General features: G+C 49.3%; 1 protein-coding gene across 1 annotated transcript; it reads right to left on the bottom strand.

Moving 5' to 3' along the window:
• Window positions 1–6,844: 6,844 nt before the first annotated feature.
• Window positions 6,845–18,077, bottom strand: GRM6 (glutamate metabotropic receptor 6; the record flags this gene model as incomplete). Its single annotated transcript, XM_082622032.1, has 10 exons — window positions 17,461–18,077; window positions 16,307–16,523; window positions 15,945–16,080; window positions 15,143–15,297; window positions 13,511–13,651; window positions 13,204–13,408; window positions 11,273–11,414; window positions 10,557–11,180; window positions 7,792–8,103; window positions 6,845–7,042 (listed from the first exon to the last, which is right to left on the bottom strand). The coding sequence occupies exons 1-10, from the start codon at window positions 17,941–17,943 to the stop codon at window positions 6,845–6,847; spliced, it is 2,613 nt and encodes an 870-aa protein (XP_082478158.1). The 5' UTR covers window positions 17,944–18,077.
• Between the last annotated feature and the right edge of the window lie 1,190 nt (window positions 18,078–19,267).

The following is a 19,267-nucleotide window of genomic DNA, read 5'->3' as shown; positions in this document are numbered from 1 at the left end:
ATTGTTTTATCATTGATTTCCTCTTTTATAGCTGTTAATAGTTTCCTTATATATTATGTGCTCCTATGTTGGGTGCATATATATTTAAAATTGTTATATCTTCTTCTTGGATTGATCCCTTGATCATTATGTAGTGCCCTTCCTTGTCTCTTGTAACATTCTTTATTTTAAAGTCTATTTTATCTGATATGAGTATTACTACTCCAGCTTTCTTTTGATTTCCATTTGCATGGAATATCTTTTTCAATCCCCTCACTTTCAGTCTGTATGTGTCCCTAGGTCTGAAGTGGGTCTCTTGTAGACAGCATATATATAGGTCTTGTTTTTGTTTCCATTCAGCCAGTCTATGTCTTTTGGTTGCAGCATTTAATCCATTCACGTTTAAGGTAATTATCGATATGTATGTACCTATGAGCATTTTCTTAATTGTTTTGGGTTTGTTTTTGTAGGTCCTTTTCTTCTCTTGTGTTTTCCACTTAGAGAAGTTCCTTTAGCATTTGTTGTAGAGCTGCTTTGGTGGTGCTGAATTATCTTACTTTTTGCTTGTCTCTAAAGCTTTTGATTTCTCCATCAAACCTGAATGAGATCCTTGCCAGGTAGAGTAATCCTGGTTGTAGGTTCTTCCCTTTCATCACTTTAAATATATCATACCACTCCCTTCTGGCTTGTAGGGGCTGCTGAGAAACCAGCTGTTAACCTTTTGGGAGTTCTCTTGTATATTATTTGTTATTTTTCCATTGCTGCTTTGAATAATTTTTCATTGCCTTTAATTTTTGCCAACTTGATTACTATGTGTCTCGGCTTGTTTCTCCTTGGGTTTATCTTGTATGGGACTCACCGAATTTCCTGGACTTGGGTGGCTATTTCCTTTCTCATGTTAGGGAAGTTTTTGACTATATTCTCTTCAAATATTTCCTCTAATCCCATCTCTCTCTTCTCCTTCTGGGACCCTATAATGCGAATGTTGTTGCATTTAATGTTGTCCCAGAGGTCTCTTAGGCGGTCTTCATTTCTTTTCATTTCTTTTCTTTATTCTGTTCCGCAGCAGTGATTTCCACCATTCTGTCTTCCAGGTCACTTATCCGTTCTTCTGCCTCAGTTATTCTGCTATTGATTCCTTCTAGTATAGTTTTCATTTCAGTCATTGTATTGTTCATCTCTGTTTTTTTGTTCTTTAATTCTTCTATGTCTTTGTTAAACATTTCTTACAGTTTTTTGATCTTTGCCTCCATTCTTTTTCCAAGGTCCTGGATCATCTTCACTATCATTATTCTGAGTTCTTTTTCTGGAAGTTTGCCTATCTCCACTTCATTTAGTTGTTTTTCTGGGGTTTCATCTTGTTCCTTCATCTGGTACATATCCCTCTGCCTTTTCATCTTGTCTATCTTTCTGTGAATGTATTTTTTTCTTCCACAGGCTGCAGGATTGTAGTTCTTCTTGATTCTGCTGTCTGCCCTCTGGTGGATGAGGCTATCTAAGAGGCTTGTGCAAGTTTCCTGATGGGAGGGACTGGTGGTGGGTAGAGCTGGGTTTTGCTTTGGTGAGCAGAGCTAGTAAAACTTTAATCTGCTTGTCTGCTGATGGTTGGGGCTGGGTTCCCTCCCTGTTATTGTTTGGCCTGGGGCCACCCAACACCGGAAGCTACCTGGCTCTTTGGTGGGGCTAATGGCGGACTCTGGGAGGGCTCACGCCAAGGGGCACTTCCCAGAACTTCTGCTTCTGGTGTCCGTGTCCTCATGGTGAGCCACAGCTACCCCCCGCCTCTGCAGGAGACCCTCCAACACTATCAGGTAAGTCTGGTTCAGTCTCCTATAGGGTCATTGCTTCTTCCCCCTGGGTTCCAATGCACAGACTACTTTGTGTGTGCCCTCCAAGAGTGGAGCCTCTGTTTCCCCCTGTCCTGTCAAAATCCTGCAGTCAAATCCCGCTTGCCTTCAAAGTCTGATTCTCTAGGAATTCCTCCTCCCGTTGCTGGACCCCCAGGTTGGGAAGCCTGTCGTGGGGCTCAGAACCTTTACTCCAGTTGGTGGACTTCTGTGGTATAAGTGTTCTCCAGTTTGTGAGTCACCCACCCAGCAGTTATGGGAATTGATTTTATTGTGATTGCACCCCCTCCTACCATCTCACTGTGGCTTCTCCTTTGTCTCTTGATGTGGGGTATCTTTTTTGGTGAGTTCCAGTGTCTTCCTATCAATGATTGTTCTGCAGTTATTTGTGATTCCAGTGCTCTCACAAGAGGGATTATTCCACCATCTTGAACCAATCTGGAAGCCATTTCTTAAAATATATGTCTTGACATTATGCATACACACACACACACACACACACACCCATCCTATTGTGTACAAGTTAGACAGATAGATAGTTAGAAAGATGATAATATAGATAGATAGAGAGATCTATCCACCTATTTTTTAGCCTTTCTATCTTATATATATACATACTATATATTCTCTATATCTCTATCTCTATCTAACCTATCTATCAGCATTCTCCAGAGAAACCAATATGTTCTATTGGTTCTGCTTCTCTGGGGAACTCTGACCGATATACCTAACCTACCTTTCTCACATTATTTCCTCCACTTGCCCTACTGCAACCACACCAGCCTCTTGACTGGCTCTTCAGACACACATGCATGCCCTTGCCCTAGGGCTTCTGCATTGGCCGCTCCATCCACTAGACCCTTCTTCCCCCAGATAATTCCATGGCTTACTCCCCACTTCCTTCAAGTTCCACCTTCTCAAGGAAGCTTACACTAACCACTTTATTTAAATTGCAGCCCATCCCCTCTAGTCTTTTTCTTTCTCCCTACCCTGTTCTGTTTTCTTTTTTCCACAGCACTTTATCACCTCCTAACATATTTCATAATTTATTTGTCTTATATATTGTTTATTGTTTGTCTCCACAACTAGGATGTAAGTTCTGTGAAGGAGATAATCCTTGTCTATTTTATAGACTGATGTATCCCAGGTGCTTAACCCAGAGGAAATACCCAATGATAATTGTTGGAGCAGCAATGAATGAGCAGTCTGTGGAGATCAGTGAATCAGAGGGCTAGTGGGTCTGAGATGGGCAGATGGGACTTGTCAGCTGAGGACTTATCTTAATGAATGGGGTCTGCATGGACAGTGATTGGTAGGACTAGGAGGGTCAATAGTAGGTAAATGGGGTCAATGATTTGGGCATCTCTGTGGAGATCATTAAGGAGACTGGCTATGGGAGAGGCTAATTATCTTGCCCAAAGTCACCCATCTAGTAAGTGGCAGAGCTGGAATTGATCTCAAGATGTCTTAACCTCAGTGTTGTACAAGTCAAGATGTGAAAGCTGACTGAAGGAAGTATACAGGGGCAGGGGCAAGACAAGGTCTGTGGATCCTGGAAATTTTCCCTGTGTAGCAAATCAGAATGGGGAAAAAACTAGAAAGTTGATACTACAGGTAAATTCAGCACTCAAGAGCTCTTATTCTGTCAGATTATATCAGTGAACAGCGCATGAAGCCATGATTCTCTAGACTAATGCACCCTTCCTGCGATTTCTGCCCCTGAGACTGCAGGTAAATATGAGAATGAATCACAGCCTGATGCAGGTGTTGAGTGAGGGCAGGACCCACAGCAATGTTCCTATAAATGTGGGGAGCTGGTGCCCTGGCATGATGATTTTGATACTGGTGTGTAGGATGAGAGGGGGGAAAATACAGAAAGCAGAAAGACTAAAGTCTTGCAATAGTAATCCATGAATGAAGTGATGAGGTTAAAAACGTCCAAACCCAGTCCCATCACCATTAGTGCCTCTCTCCACCTTTCTTTGCCTTTTCCATCCAATCCTCCCACTCAATCTTCCCCTTTCAGAGCTGCAGCCCATCTTGATTCCTAGTCTTTGCTCCACAGATTAAAATGTCATCTCTGAAACTCCCAACCTACTTGTCATAGCTTTCAGTATTCTGCTCTGTCCACACTGGAGCAGATTTCTCCCCTCAAAGCCCAAGAGGTGGGAAATGTTTATGCTTAGGAATTTTTCATATTTAGAGGCAAAGACGTCAGTATAACAGAGTATTCCTGAAGACGTTTCCTTCTATAAAATGATGGTGAAAAGATTCACTTGGAATTATCATTTTATTCCATATTAGAGGGAGTCTTGCAAATCAATAACTATATACAAAAGGGACAGAAAACCCAAGTCAAACGTTTGGGAAAAGTTACATTTATTTACCAAGAAATTACTGAATAAAGTGAGAGACAATGAATGTAATGAATTTGGGAGAAATTTCCAAAGACCACAAAATGTAATAAATGTGACAAGTTGTAATAAATGTTATAAATGTGTCCAAAAAAAACCACACTAGTGAAAGTGCATAAGAATATAATATTAAAAAATCCCTCCTGTACAAGTCTCAACACATTGAACATGGTGAATAAAAGCTTATAACAAAATGTAATATTACTCTGCTTTAGAGAACTCATACTGGAGAGAAATACTGTGATTGTAATGTGGAAAAGCCTCCAACCAGAACCCCGTATTCACTGGAATATATAATCCATACTGGTGAGAAATCATTCAAGGACAATGAATGTGAGAAAGCCTATAATTATAGCCTGGCTCTTATTCAACAGAAAATGAAACACACAGGCAGAATGCCTTATAAATTCCACAAATTTTGGGGAAAAAATTTTTTCAGGGGTTCAAATTGATTGATTGGACATCGGAGAAGGCAAACTATGCATGCAAAGAGCATGGAAAAACCTTCAAGGATTTGTCACCCTCCACTGAACATCAAAGAAATGATCCAAGGTAGAGACCTTATGTACACACTGAATGTGGAAAAGCCCTCTTCCAAGAGTCAGAACTTTTTGTACACATTAGAGAATTCAGAAAGGAGAGAAATCTCACAAATGTTAAATATGACAATGCCTTTAACAATAGAGGATACCCCCACTGCACACAAAATGGTGCATGCATCTTCTACAAGTGGGCTGAATGTGAGAAGGCACAGAAGAAGACGATAGAACTCACTGTGCATCAAAGAATCCACATCAGAGAGACCAGTCTGAATGAATGTGGGGGTGTATGAAAGTCTTCAGCAGGAAGCCAGGACTCTAAGTCTGAAACTTCACATGGGGAGAAAACCTCTAAATGTGGAAAAGCTTTTACTAAGAAATCATCCAAAATCTAAGTCACAGAGTTCAGAGTGGGGAAAACCACAAAAATGTAAAAAATGTGGAAAAGTTTTCAACTAGAAGTCAAGACTCACTGCACATCAGAGAATTCATACCGAGAGAAACATCAAGAAAATAATAAATACAGGAAAACCTTGATTTGGAGATCAGAGCTCATTGCTCTCTAAGAGTTAATATAGGAGAAAAACCCTATCAAAGCACTAATGTGGAAAAGCCATCAGTAAGAAAACACACCTCATTGTACATCAGGAAACCCACACAGGAGAGTAGCTGTATGAAATAATGAATTTTGGTAAGCATCCTGCAATATATGAAATGTCATAGTTCACACTGTGTAGAATTCCTAGGAATGTAACAAATGTGAGGAAGGAGAATTTGTACAACAAAAATGTTATTCTGAGGAGAAGCCCTTTTAAAGAATGCAGAAACACCTAGTCCCAAGGTCAAAATGGATTATGCAGAGACTCTGTCTAGGGAAGAGTCTCCATGTTGTGTGAAGTGCTGTTGATCTTCAAAGTCAGTTCCAGACATTAGATACTAGAGAATTCATACTGATAAATAAAAAGAATCAATTTAACAAATTTAAATTCTACCCCAGGGAAATAAAATTCCATTAACTTAAACTGAACTTCTTGTTCAAAAGAAGATTACTGAAAAATGCATTTGAAGTCCAAGCATCTTCCTTCCCAGGCCTCATGCTTACCTTTCAAAGGGGACCTGCCCAGGAAATATTGGAAGAGAACAGTTTTGATGTTCATCCTAAGTTATCCACTTGGAATTAATCTTCACCATGGACACAACTCTCTCTGTCACTGGTCCCAACCTAGAACTTGTGAACACCATCCCTTACAGGCATCAGAGGAGGGCAAACACCACCGTTGCTAGTTTATTCTCACACCCCTACCACCACACAAGTGTATCTGATTTTCTTAAAGTTCAGGGTACATTTAAGGGAATACACATGGGAAAGGAAAAAAAAGCAGTTCTCTAAGTGTGACATCCCCCAGATCCCAGGAGAAAAGATCTCGAGGAAAAGACCCTGCCACAAATAATCTCATGGGAGCATTCCAGTTCCCTCTGCTCACTTCCCTGTCCTGTGCAGACCCATCTTCTCTCACAGGGCTCTCACCCAAGGCTCGATGCCTCTGTACCAGCAAAATATTTACCAAAGCCCAAGTTACTCAGTCCAAAATACAGACGCACAGAGCTCTTGTGGAAACTGCTCTTCCCTGACTCCAACCCTGAATTTCATTCTGGGGTCTACGTGTTCTCACATGCTGCCCAATCCCCAAATTCTGGTGGTTGATCAAGGGGTGGAAATCCACTCACACTGGGCCAAACCCAGGGCTTCATCATGATCTCTGAACTTCAAATCAGTGAGTATAAGTTTAGTCCCTCTCCAGAGTAGGATTCTCTCAGTGGCTGTTTCCCACCATAAGTAGAAAGTCTGGTCTGCAGCGAGGAAGTATGAAGCCATCATGCACAGAAAAACAGAAAAATGTGTCATGTGGGTCCAGGCCAGCTCCATCCTGGTGGCCATGGCCTTTGTGGACTCCCCACCCTGATTGCTCACTGCAGATCTGGACTCTTCACAGCTTCCACCATGAAGCGAGGCAAAGAAAAGAACAGAGGATGGGGAGCAATTGTCCCATTCATCCCCTACTTGCTACTTGGGGGCCTCTGTGTCCTCGCCCTTGGGTGGAGCTGCCACTGTGGAGGTTGTCTTGAGGCTCCGTTTCCGCTTCTGCACGTTCTGCTCCGGGTGGAACAGGATGACGTAGGTTTTGGGTACATAGAGCATGCCGAGGGACACCGACGCACTCAGGCTTAAGGACACAGTCAGTGTGGTGGTTTGGATGTAGATCTAAGCCACGGAGGAAGGGACCAGGTGGGACTCAGCCCAGGTCTCTCCCGCCCTCCACCCCCACACAGCCTGGAGGTGAGTCTACTTCAGTCAAGTGACTGGGAATGAGCACTCAATAAAGGAGAGCAGTGTAATCAAAGGCCCCGTGGCATGAAGAATTGGTAGTCACAGTTTGGCTCTGGTATAGGCAGGAAGAAGGGTAAACGACACAGGACTGAGTGGACAAGTGACCAAGGGAAGTGAGAGGTTCATTCACAGAGAGCGACACCTGGGGAAATGGTCCATATGCCTAAAAAGGGCTAGAGCATGTTAATGAATGAATGAACATGTTTTCAAATGTACAGATGAATGGATGAACCAAACCTGAATAAAGGAGCAAGTAGGCAAACAAAGGGAGGGCGGAGGGGAATAAACAAACGCTCCACTGTACACGTGAATCAATGACTGTCAAACAAATAGACCGACAGATGAATGGATTGGCAAATATAAAGTATATGAAAAGATAATTGAATAAAAGAAGGTTAACTGATGGTTGGAAGAAGCACGGATGAAAAGAATGAATGAATGAACAATGGAAATGGGACTGAGAGGACAGCCGGAGGGAGACTGGAAAGACAAATGAGTCCATGAATTCATCAGCCAAGCAAGCAAGCATTCATATGGGTGGCCCGGCTCTTGGAATAATCGAGCCCTTCCGTGGACAGGCAGGAAACAAATGAGGTCGTGACACTGCCGGGGACCCGGATTACCTTTTCCGCTGATTGGGCAGTGCCAAAGAAGAGAGGCACAAAGGCAAGCCAGACGATGCAGGTGGTGTACATGGTGAAGCCAATGGGCTTGGCCTCATTGAAGGTCTCAGGCACGCCACGAGCCTTGATGGCGTACACCGTGCACGTGACCATGAGCAAGAGGCTGTAGCCCAGGCAGCCGACGAGGGACAGATCTGACATGTCGCACTTGAGCACCCCTCTGGCGTGCTCTGGTTCCACCGTCCGCTGCTCTTCGTAGTCAATCACACTGTGTGGGGGCTGGGCCCCCATCCAGGCCATCACTCCCACCACCTGCAGGACCAACATGGTATCAAGGACACACCCAGCCTCACTCTCGACTGAGATCTCTGGCAGGTTAGGGTCGCTTTTAGGCTCCTGGCCTATTGAGTGGGATGCTCAGGCCTGAGAGTCACTGTGGAGAGGGGAGGATTGTCCAGGAGGGGACTACCTGGGCAAAGGCCTGTGACACAGGCAGGTGGAGAGAAGGGGCTGCAGTGGAAGTATGTGCTGGGGACATCTGGGCTGATTGGGGAAGGGGCCCTGGATGTCCTCTTCCTGTATGTCAGCCATTACCAGCCCCGTTGACTGAGCCCAGCAAGGTGCAGTGACTGCAGGCAGAGGCTCTGGAACGGTGACCCTAATCACATCTCCTCTATCTACCGAATGGGAACCCTCATAATCTGTTGTGAGGACATGATGCCAGCTTGGGGGAGGAGTCAGTGCATGTCCCACTGATCAGGAACCAGGCCCTTCACAACCCTCCAGGGAGGCAGTATCATGTATTCAGTAGGTGAGAAAACACTAGCTTTATCCAATCTAGCAATATGGCAAACCAAGTTCTGGAGGACCCCTTTCCTTCTCCAGAGCCAGAGAACTGTTGAACAAGATACAATGAAATTGTGTGTGAATGCATAGTGAGGCTCAAAATATAGAGGCACTGGATGGAGAGCAGTAAGAATGTGAACTGATGCCGGGTGGCCAGGGAGGTCAGAGTCAGACACAGGCCCTAACAAGGAGAAGATGCAGTATGAATTCCTTCACAGTGAGGGGAGACATGACCTCGAGCCAAGGGAAGCTGGGGAGTAGGAAGTAAGACACCTGCATACAGGTGGGACCCTGGAAGGACCAGCCCCTACATTTGTGCAGGTGGTTCACTGCACAAGATGCTTGACTTGGGAGGAGCGGGGCTGAAACCTAGCCAACACTTCAGTACCATACTGTGCACCTGGAGTAGGGCCGTGTGATCCTAGAGGAAAGGATGCTTTTTAAATAATTTGTACACCCAGAAGGAGCACCTTTTTGTGATTCTCCCAAAGGCAGCAGCTCCATGAACAAGGGACTAATAAAATAAAACTCCACCCACTGTCCAGGAAGGAAGCAGGGGGCTCCTCTTAGAAATCCTCTAGCTGGGGGGAAAAGTTGCCCAAGAGAAACTAAAACCCAAGGCCTATGATACACGGGAGTAGCAACCAAAATGCGCCCCACTGAATTTGCAACCCACATACTTGGTAAAAGAATTACCATCCAGTACAGGTAACAAACGCCTACAAAATAATAGGAAGTGAGCAAAGCACAGGAACAGGCACAGGCACATCACAGAAGAGGGAAGTACAAAGGCTGGCTGCACTAGTAAGTAGGGACCAATTAAAACAACGAGATACTATTTCACATCCATCATACTGCTGAATAACCCTGTAAAGTTGAAGGTGTGCATCTTTGAAAATATCTGGGATTTCTAGACAGAGAGGTATAATGTGGGGAGTCCATAGGTGAGCCGGAGGGGGGCACTGAATGCAGTCTAAGCGTCTCTATCCTGGGGCAGGAGGTGCCATGGGGGTTTCAGGCAGGAAGCAGTGAGGTGCTTTCTGAGGATGGGCTGTGCACTGAGATTCCGGCCCTGACAGAGGACGCTCAGACCCTGCTATGTGCCAGAAAAGTGGGAGCACCTTCCAGTTTTGAAGAATTGCATGGACTGAGGCCCATGGGTGGGAATGACCATGTTACATGCAGAGCTGGGTAGGAAGAACGGCTCTCCTGGGGTGGAGAGTGAGCCGTGTCCAAATGAGCTGAGCATGGGCCATCCACCTGGCCCTGAGAACTGGGCTGGCTCTTCAAAGTCATACAATGTCACACACACTTGTCTCTTAGCACGCTTTACATAGAAAACATCCAGTGCTTTCCAGACCACAGGAGCCATTTCCAATGTTGTAATATTACCATCTCAGAGAAAACCCTAAAGGAACTCTGCTTTTGCTGCACAGACAGCATGAAATTCTGGCCATCTATGGAACTGGATGCTTCACTCCACATAGTATCATTAGACCCTGTGCCCCTTATCCAATTACCCAGTGACTGCGCAGCAGGAACTCCCTTTATGGAAACAGATTCTCTGCTTGGGGGAAATTCATCAGATTCTCTTTGCCCTGGGAGCCAAATTATGGAAGAGCATGTTCACTTTATGAAAATAATTTCACTGTTTTACAGAAAAGTAACTGGATGCTTGCACTCCCCACCTTACTGATCCATTTTCCTTCAAGGATGAAGCAGGAGGAAACAGCTGCTCCTAAATGAGTTCTTCTAGTTACAGAAATAGTAGCGCCCTATCTCCTGGGACTTTTTTTTTTTTTTTTTTTTTTAACACAGAGGCCAAAATAGAAGAGGGACTCTGATTTTTAAGGTGGAGGTCAGTGCCCGCACCCCCAGCCCCGACCCCGTCTGCCCACCCCGGGAGCCCAAGGACCCACCTGAACGGAGGTGAAGCTGAAGGTGATGACGAGCTGCGAAGTGGGGCTGATGAAGGGAGGGGGTGTGACCGAGCGCTTCCCTTGCTCAAAGATGCGGTAGATGCGGTTGGTCTTGGTGAGCAAGGCAGAGTAGCTGAGGGTGGTTCCCAGGCCCAGGAAGAGCCTGCGGGCAGCGCAGACAGCCGCCCCGGGCTCAGCCACCATGAGGAAGGTGACCGTGTAGATGAGGAAGATGCCGGTGAGGAGGACGTAACTGAGCTCGCGGCCAGAGGCCCGGACGATGGGCGTGTTGTTGTGCCGCACGAAGGTGGCCACCACTGTGGTGGTGGCCATGATGCCCAGCACGGCCAAGAGGAGGGGCGGGGCCGCCCAGGGCGAGGACCAGGACAGGCGGACCACTGGCGTGGGGCGGCAGCCCGTGTGGTTGTGCGTGGGCCTCATGTCCCCGGGGCAGGCCTCGCAAGTGAACTCGTCCACCTGGAAGCGGTACCCGTCGCAGGCCTCACAGTGCCAACAGCAGGGGACGCCCTTCACCATCTTTTTCCGCTCCCCCGGCCCACAGGGGAGGCTGCACTGAGACTCGGGCACCTCTCGGGGGTCTCCCGACCACTGCAGGGCTTCCACCTGGGACACAGGGGACACCGGGACCTGCGACTCCCGCCTCCGGGAAGGTGGGTCCGCCTCCCTGTGCCCAGAGCTCATTCTGTGCCACTCACATCCAGCCTGAGGGTCTCCGCCCACTGGCCCACGGCCTGGTAGCTGCCACTGCCCGCACTGCCGTTGGTCACCTGGTACTGGAAGATGTCGTATCGCCCGGGCGCGTCCCCGTGCTCATTGAACACCACAGGGGTTCCTGCGCTGCCTGGAAGGAGAGCCTGTCATCCTCGGCTGGTGCTCGAGCCCATCAGAGGCCCAGCCAGGACAAAGGAAGAGCTTAGCAAGCACGTGAAAATGTGCTCAGCATCACCTATCATCGGGGAAATTCGGATCAAAACCACAGTGAGATACCACCTCACACCCATTTAGGATAGCCACTGTCAAAACAACAGAAAGTAAGTGCTGGCAAGTGTATGGAGACATTGCAACCCTATACTTCACTGGTGGGAATGCAAAATGATGCAGTCACTGTGGAAAACAATATGGTGGTTCCTTAAGAAATTAAACATAGAATTACCACACAATCCAGCAATTCCTTTTCTAGCTATATATCCAAAATAATGGAAAGCAAGGACTCAAAGAGATATTTGTACACTTATGTTCACAGCAGCATTATTCACAGTAGCGAAAATGCAGAAGAAATGCAAGTGTCCATCAACGGATGAACGGATAAGCAAATTGGGGTCTCTACGTACAATGGAATATTATTCAGCCTTAAAAAGGAAGGACATTCTACAACATGGATGAACCTTGAGAACATTATGAGAAGTGAAATAAGCCACTCACAAAAGGACAAATACTGTGTGATTCCACTCATATGAGGTACTTAGAGCAGTCAAATTCATAGACAAAATGTAGAATGCTGGGGGAGGGGGAAATCGGGAGTTAGTGTCTAGTGAGTATAGAGTTTCAATTCTGCACAATGAAGAGAGTTCTAGAGATTGACTGCACAACAATGTACACCACTCAACTGTACGCTTAAAATGGTTAAGATAGTAAATATTACGCTATGTGCATGTTACCACAATTTACAAAGGAATAAGAAAGAGCTTAACTGTGCAGGTGAGAGGATGAGTTCAGACTTACAAAGGTACTGATTTGAACAATCAGCTTTATTTCTTTTAGAAGCTTGTTCTACCAGCTTGTAGAGCTGTTCTGGACTGCAATTAAGGCATGCTCTTTATTTATTTATTTACTTATTTATAACTTTTTGGCCACTCAGCATGAGGCATCTTAGTTCCCTGACCAGGGATTGAACCTGTGTCCCTTGCGGTGGAAGCACAGAGTCTTAACTATTGGACCGCTAGGGAAATCCCTAAGTCACGCTCTTTAACAGAGATCTTGGCAGAGAAAAGGTGCTCAACATTTGGTGGAAGAAGAGAGTTCTTAATTTACTAAAGGATAGTAATTGAACACAATGTGAAGCCCCCCCAGCAAACCATAAGCACAGCTGAGTCCATCTGGGCCTTTTCAGAAACCCTTATTCTGAGCCCTGACCATGTGCCAGGCCCTCCACTCATATTGGGGGGACAGAGACTCATGCTTTGTGCTCAGGCAGCCCAGGGCCTGGCTGGGGAGGCATTCGGAAGCCTGAGACTCAGAGTGGGCTGCCTGTCCACTGTGTAAGCAGTGCCTTTGCACAGTCTGTACTGTGCCCCATGCGTGCCCTCAGAGACCAGACGACTCCAAACTCCGTGCAATGGAGAGGAGAGTTGTGTGTGACCCTCTGAGGGATCCAGGCAGAAGGGGTCACAGAGAAGTTCCCCAACACCTGGAATTTGCAGCCTGTGGCAGGAGGTACTGAAGCCTGGAGAAGGAAGAGTGTTAAAAACTGTTCCCCAGAACTTGGCTCGAGCCTCCAGCTCTCAGGCCCAGATGCTCCCACTATACTCTTCTGCTCTCCCATTCCTTCCATACTGAGTCATCCCAGGTCCCGAGAACTCCATCCCAGCAGGCTTCCCCTCATTCACGTAGGGGCTCTGGCTCCCACTCACCATTGAAACGTACAGCTCGAATATACTGCAGCAGCATCCGCCCGTCGGTGGGCTCCATTGCCGGGCACAGGCCTGTGTGCCCCGGGCAAAGAGCCTGGTGCATGCTGTGGAGGGCGTGGGCAATGGCGTACACAGCATCGATCACAAACTGCACCTTCCCTTCCTGCTCGTAGGCAGAGTCCCGGCCGATGCGTTCCTCACCTGTCCTAGGGATGCCCAGAGGAAGTGTGCCTGGCTCCCAGATGCCCAACCTGGCCTCCCACCTTCTCCCTCACCACCCTCGCCACCCTGGGCAGCTCTCACCTGTGCATTTGCGGGTGGAATCGTCTGACTGGGTACCTGAGCTGGTCAGTTTGCAGTTAAAATTCTCTTCCCAGAACTCAGCAAACCAGATGTTCCGGCGGTTGTTCTCCAAGGAGCGAGTCATGAAGTACTGGTCAAATCCTGAGAGACAGGGAAGGAGGGAGGGGGCTGGCAACATTCTGAGCCAGCCACAGCTCACTACTTGTGTCCCTTCACCGCTTGCTCACTTTGCAGCTGGGGATACACATGTGACCAATTTCTAACCTGGCCAATGAGTTCAAAGCCATCTAGGGACTCCACGGTAAATTTCCATCCTGATACAAGCTCAGAGCCTCACCACAGGACAGAAATTTTTGCTGCCTTTTCTTTCCTGGTTAGGATGCTGCTATGAAGATGTAATGGGTGGAGCTTCAGCAGCCACTTTGTGAATAAAACAACACAATCAAGAAGGCACATGGGACTTCCCTGGTGGCACAGTGCTTAAGCATCTGCCTGCCAGTGCAGGGAACACGAGTTCGAGCCCTGGTCCAGGAAGATCCCACATGCCGCGGAGCAACTAAGTCCATGTGCCACAAATACTGAGCCTGAGCTCTAGAGCCTGCGAGCCACAACTACTGAGCCAACATGCCACAACTACTGAAGCCCGCACGCCTAGAGCCAAGAGAAGCCACCGCAATGGGAGGCCCGTGCACTGCAACGAAGAGTAGCCCCCGCTCACCACAACTAGAGAAAGCCCGCGCGCAGTAACGAAGACCGACCGCAGCCAAAAATAAATAAATTCATTGAAAAAACAAAAACAGGTTGACTTTAGAAAAAAAAGAAGGCATATGGCAACTACAGAGGATGGTGGAACAGAAGGGAAGACAGAGCTCAGGGCTCTGAGAACATCATTGACTTCCTGCCCCAAGCGTGAAGTTGCCCCTATTTTGAAACCTCTTGCCTTGTAATGAAATGCCTTTATCGCTAAAACCACTCTCAGTCTAGTCTGTTGCCTGCAACTGAATGCATTCTAAGGGAAAGAAAGAGTGTAAGGGTGGGTGTACACCTCCAAAAGGCTGGGAGCCCCTGCGAGTCAGGGCTCAGCATTTACAAGGGTCTGCGCTTCATAAAATAGCCCTGAAGTGCCTCATCAAAGCATGTTCAGTTTAGCCTTTGGGGAAATGAGCAATCCTAGTGTAAAGTGGCCACCTTTCCTGCATTCTTCCAGATATTCACAGGCGGGATGGTGGAGGAGGGGTGGAGAGGAAGGCCTCATTAATTGATCAACAGAACAGTATGACCCACATCCTTGGTTTCTATCCCTCCCACAGTCACCCTCAAATTAGAGTGCCTTTGGCAGAACCAGGAATATAGGCACTGAATTAGCACAAAACTAAACAAACTAACAAAACCTAACAATTCTTCACCCTGTAGAGTGGGATGTGCATTTCCTCACTTGCCAATTCATTCAAACACTGCTTGGAGGGGTGTATTCACAGAATCTCAGAATTCTAGAATCTGGGAATCCTAGAAGGGACCCTGGATCATGGTACAATTTTACAGAAGGGGAAAATGAGCACCCCCAAGAGGGGATCATAGGGAAGGATAACTATGGGTGGGAGATGCAGTGGGGAAGGGCATTCCCCCACTCACCATCAATAGAGGCCCTTTTGGGCAGGATGGTGATGGCTCCCACGGCCACGTCCTCCAGGTTCAGGATGGGTGAGATCTTGGCTCCCCAGCTGTCTGAGCCAACCCACAGGAAGTAGCTGGTCAGGTTGGCCTGGCGTGCAGCCTCCAGGACCCTCCTGGTAAGGATAGGGTAGGGGTGAGTGAGGGCCGAGAGCCTCCTCCAACTTAACTCTGGTCACTTTCCATTCTTCTCTCTCCATCTACCCTATTCTGCATCACTTATCAGACCCTTTGTTTATCAGGAAAAGTAGGATGTAGGGAGTTTAGGACACTTGCCCTGGGTTTCTCAGGTAGTAAAGTGTCCAGCCAGGCTCTGACCCCAGGCCTGCCCTCTTGTTCTGCACACCATAGTCCACTGCATGCTGCCTTTAAGAAGGGCCTACCTTCTCTTGCTGGGGCTCAGGCCGGGGTCCATGGCCTTCTGCGGATACCCTCCTACCCCTGGGAGTCCTTCCCTGACAGCTCATTTTCTGCCCTTACATGTGCCCACCAGTCTCTCCCTCACTGTTAATTATAGAAACAGACATATATTCTTGTGTCTCCCTGGCTAGGTTTGGGGCATCTTCACCCAGACCAGGCCTGGTTCATTTCTGGGGGCACCAGAGAGGTGGCAGTAGAAAAGGTGTGTGGGGGCAGGAGGGTAAGGGGGGGCGAGGAAGAGGGAAAGGAGGATGTCCGTGACTGGGATGTGTGAGAAGGGGTGGCAGGGTCTTCCAGGAGAGCCTCTGAAGAACACGGTGATGGAACATGCCATCTGTCCCACCTGATGTCATCCTCGTTGGCAAAGATGATGATGCCCCGGGCATTTGGTGTCTCCATGAGTCTCCTGATCACCTTATTGAATTCTCCTGGCTTTGGTTCCCTGGGAATCTTGATGGACTGGGCAATGCAGACCCCCCCTGGGTGTCGGAGATGCCCAAATCAGCTGCGGTCCCACCCATTCACCCACCAGGGCCACCACCACTCATGACTGTGGCAGGGGCTGTGTCTTCCAAAGGACCCCCACAGGGGGCACCATCCAGGCTCCCCATCATGAACCCAGTGCCCTCCCTCACTGCTTATGCCCTGTCCAACGGACCCCCTATAGGCTCCTTCATGCCTCAGACCCCCCTGCCCCAAGCTCACCAGCCTCTCGGGAGATCTGCACAAAGGCGTCAACCCCACTCTCGCCATAGTTGCCCTCGGAGGCCAGCGTGGACACGTAGTTCCATCCCAATGCCCGCACGATGTCCACCATGGCCTGGGCCTGGTAGGAGTCAGGTGGCACCACGCGGGAGAAGAAGTCATAGCGTGTGGAGTCGCTAAGCTCAGGGGCCGTGGAGGCGTAGCTGATCTGGGGGATCTGGAGTGGGGAAGGACACCTGGGCTGTGGATGGAGGGTCAGTGACCCTAGGGAGGGAGGGCGGTGAGGACCCAGGAGAGGGACGTTTGGGGTTACAGTGCTGGGGGCAAAAGCTGGAACAGCCACAGAGAGAGGCCAGGAGGGGCAGAGCAGGCAGGAGAGCTGGGGAGGGGTTACCTGATGGAAGGCTGTGTCTGGACTGATGGAGGGGCCTGCTTGGAACTGGGTTTATCTGTGTGCGTTAGAGTGATGAATAGGGATTACAGCTGAGCTGATCCAGGAGACGGAGTGGGGGCAGTAAGTGTGAAAGCAGAGCGGAGAATGGTGGCTGGGGAGGCTGGGAAGAGGGCGGCTAGCAGAGAAGAGGGTGTATCCCTCATGTTCAAGAAAAACTCACGAGCAAAAGAAAAAAAAAAGAAAGAAAACAACAAACAACACACACACATAAAAGGGAGCAGGTGGGAGCTGGTATGAAGGTCAGAGAGGGGGAGGTTCTGGAAGAAGCGGGCTGGAGCTGGTCTAGGGAAGACAGAGATGTTTGAAGCGGAAACAGAAAGGAAGGGTGGACTGTGAAGACGTTATGAAAAGGAGAGGGGAAGAGAGAGAAGGAATGATGCGAGGAGGGAGGGGGAGAGAGAGACAGGGAGGTGGAAAGAGAAAATCAAGAAGAAAGACAAAGAAAGAGGGAAAACGAGAGCAAACGAGGCAGAGAAACGCTCATGGGCTACAGTGCAATTAATGGACGCCGTAGTTACCCCGGGCACTCTAGACGCTTTAATCTTCCGAATAACCTTCCCAGACAGGCTTGCGTCTGGCCCGGGGGACAAGGTTTCTTTGCGGACTAGAGTGATTCTCGCAAGGAGACCAGACCTCAGCCACGCCCAGGGCAAGGACGAGGGAGAGAGGCTGCAACCCAGGCGCTCCCCCGGGCCCTCACCGCAAACAGGCGCAGCACGTTGGCGACCATGATGGAGACGGAGCTGGCCGAGGCGCCCACGACAGCCACCACGCGCTCAGGGGGCGCGGCGCGCATCGGGGGGACGCCGCCTGGGCAGCGCACGGCTGCGTCGTGACCGTCGCCGCGGCCGCGGATCAGAGCCTGCACGAAGCTCAGCGCCTGCTCCAGCGCGTACGTGTCCCGCGAGCAGGTGTCGAGCAGCCGCGCGCCCAGGCGCACCCCGGGCAGCAGCTCGGGGTCGGCGTTCACGCGGTCCAGCGCGTACAGCATGGCCTCGAGCCGGTGCACGCCCTGCTCCTTCTTCAGCGGCCCGCACGCTCTGCCCGCCGCGCCCCGCGCGTGCACCGGGAACAGGCCGCCCAGCGTGAGGCCGCCCGCCAGGCGCACCGAGCCCGCGGCGCCCGCCACGCCCGCTTGCTCCAGCGTCAGCAGCAGCGGCAGCAGCGCCAGGATCCCGGCCATCGGCTCGGGGGCTGCGGGAGGAAGACGGGGTGGGGACGGGAACAGAACGGGAGAACGCTCTGAGCGCCCGGCAGAGGAAGGACCCGGGTCGGTGGAAAGGCGAGTGAGCCCCAAGCCTTGGGGAGAGGGGAGGCGCTCAGTATATAAATATTGGCCGAGCCAGCTGGAGAAGTTATGAAGCATCAACTCGGCCAGCCTTCCCGGGCCACCTGCCTCTCACAGTCTCTGAACCTCATCATCTGGGTCCCCCCTGCCCGACCACTGGCTCCAGTCCTACCCCTGCCCTCCCCGACAGCCCTGGGCCGCTCTTACTGGGAGTCCATCCCCAGCGCACACCCAGGCCCCCTCTTTAGCCACACTCACCTGAGCCAGCCGCTGTCGGTTCAGGAGGGGACAGTGACAGATGCCGAGGGCCCTGAGGGAGAGAGGATTTAAGGATTCTGGGGAAGGGATGAGAGGCCGCCCTGAGGGCGGAGACCCGTCCTGAGCAAGGCGTGTGCGCAGGACTGGCTCTCTCCACGTCTCCTTTCCCTCCCTCTCCTGCTCCCTGGGTCTGTTTCTTTCCTGTCTTTGGATATGTGTCTGACACACATATTTTCTGTGTTCTGGTGTCTCTATTTCTCATCTCTGTCTCCGGCTTTCTCTACCCACCCCTCTCCCTTCTCTCTGTCTTTCTTCTCTTTCTGTCTCAGTCTCATTCTACCTCTCTCTGTCAGTGTCCCTTTCTCTCATTGTCTCTCTCTGTCTCTTACCCGTTTTCTTTTACTCTTCCTCTCTTCTGGCCACCAGTGTCTTGGCTCAGGCTGCTTTAGGCACTTCACAGCTTTCTCCTTGCAAATCCCTGCAATAAACCCGTGAGTGGAGTTAGAAAGGAACACGGGCTGAGCAAAGAGGATTGCACCTGAACAAGAGGAGGGAGAACAGGGCTGAGCTGGAAGAAGGCAGGAGCAAGCAGACCTTTAATGGTAACAAGGTCTCTGCTTATCACACACATACAACCCTACAAAGAAGAGACTTCTACCATCAGACCCATTTTGCAGTTGGGGAAGTAGAGACCTCAAGGAGTTAAGTGACTCACCCAAGGTCATACAGTGGACATGGGTCAGCATCAGGATTTGTACCCAGGTTGGTGTGAAACGAGCAGCCTTCACTGCCTTTGATGGAGGGAGGGGACAGGGCACTCTTGCCCTGCAGTTCCCACCCCTGCCTCTTGCATCTGATGATGGAACCCTAAGGAGTTGCTCTTCTGGTGGTTCATAAAGCCTTCCTGGCTCTGGGGTCTGAAGCAGTGACACACCGTGTGAGGCTCTTGGTACCTGAATTT

The sequence above is a fragment of the Mesoplodon mirus genome, assembly GCF_964341445.2.
Source record: "Mesoplodon mirus genome assembly, chromosome: 5".
Classification (NCBI taxonomy): domain Eukaryota; kingdom Metazoa; phylum Chordata; class Mammalia; order Artiodactyla; family Ziphiidae; genus Mesoplodon; species Mesoplodon mirus.
Note: the sequence above shows the minus strand (reverse complement) of the source record. Positions and strands in the feature narration are given on the sequence as shown.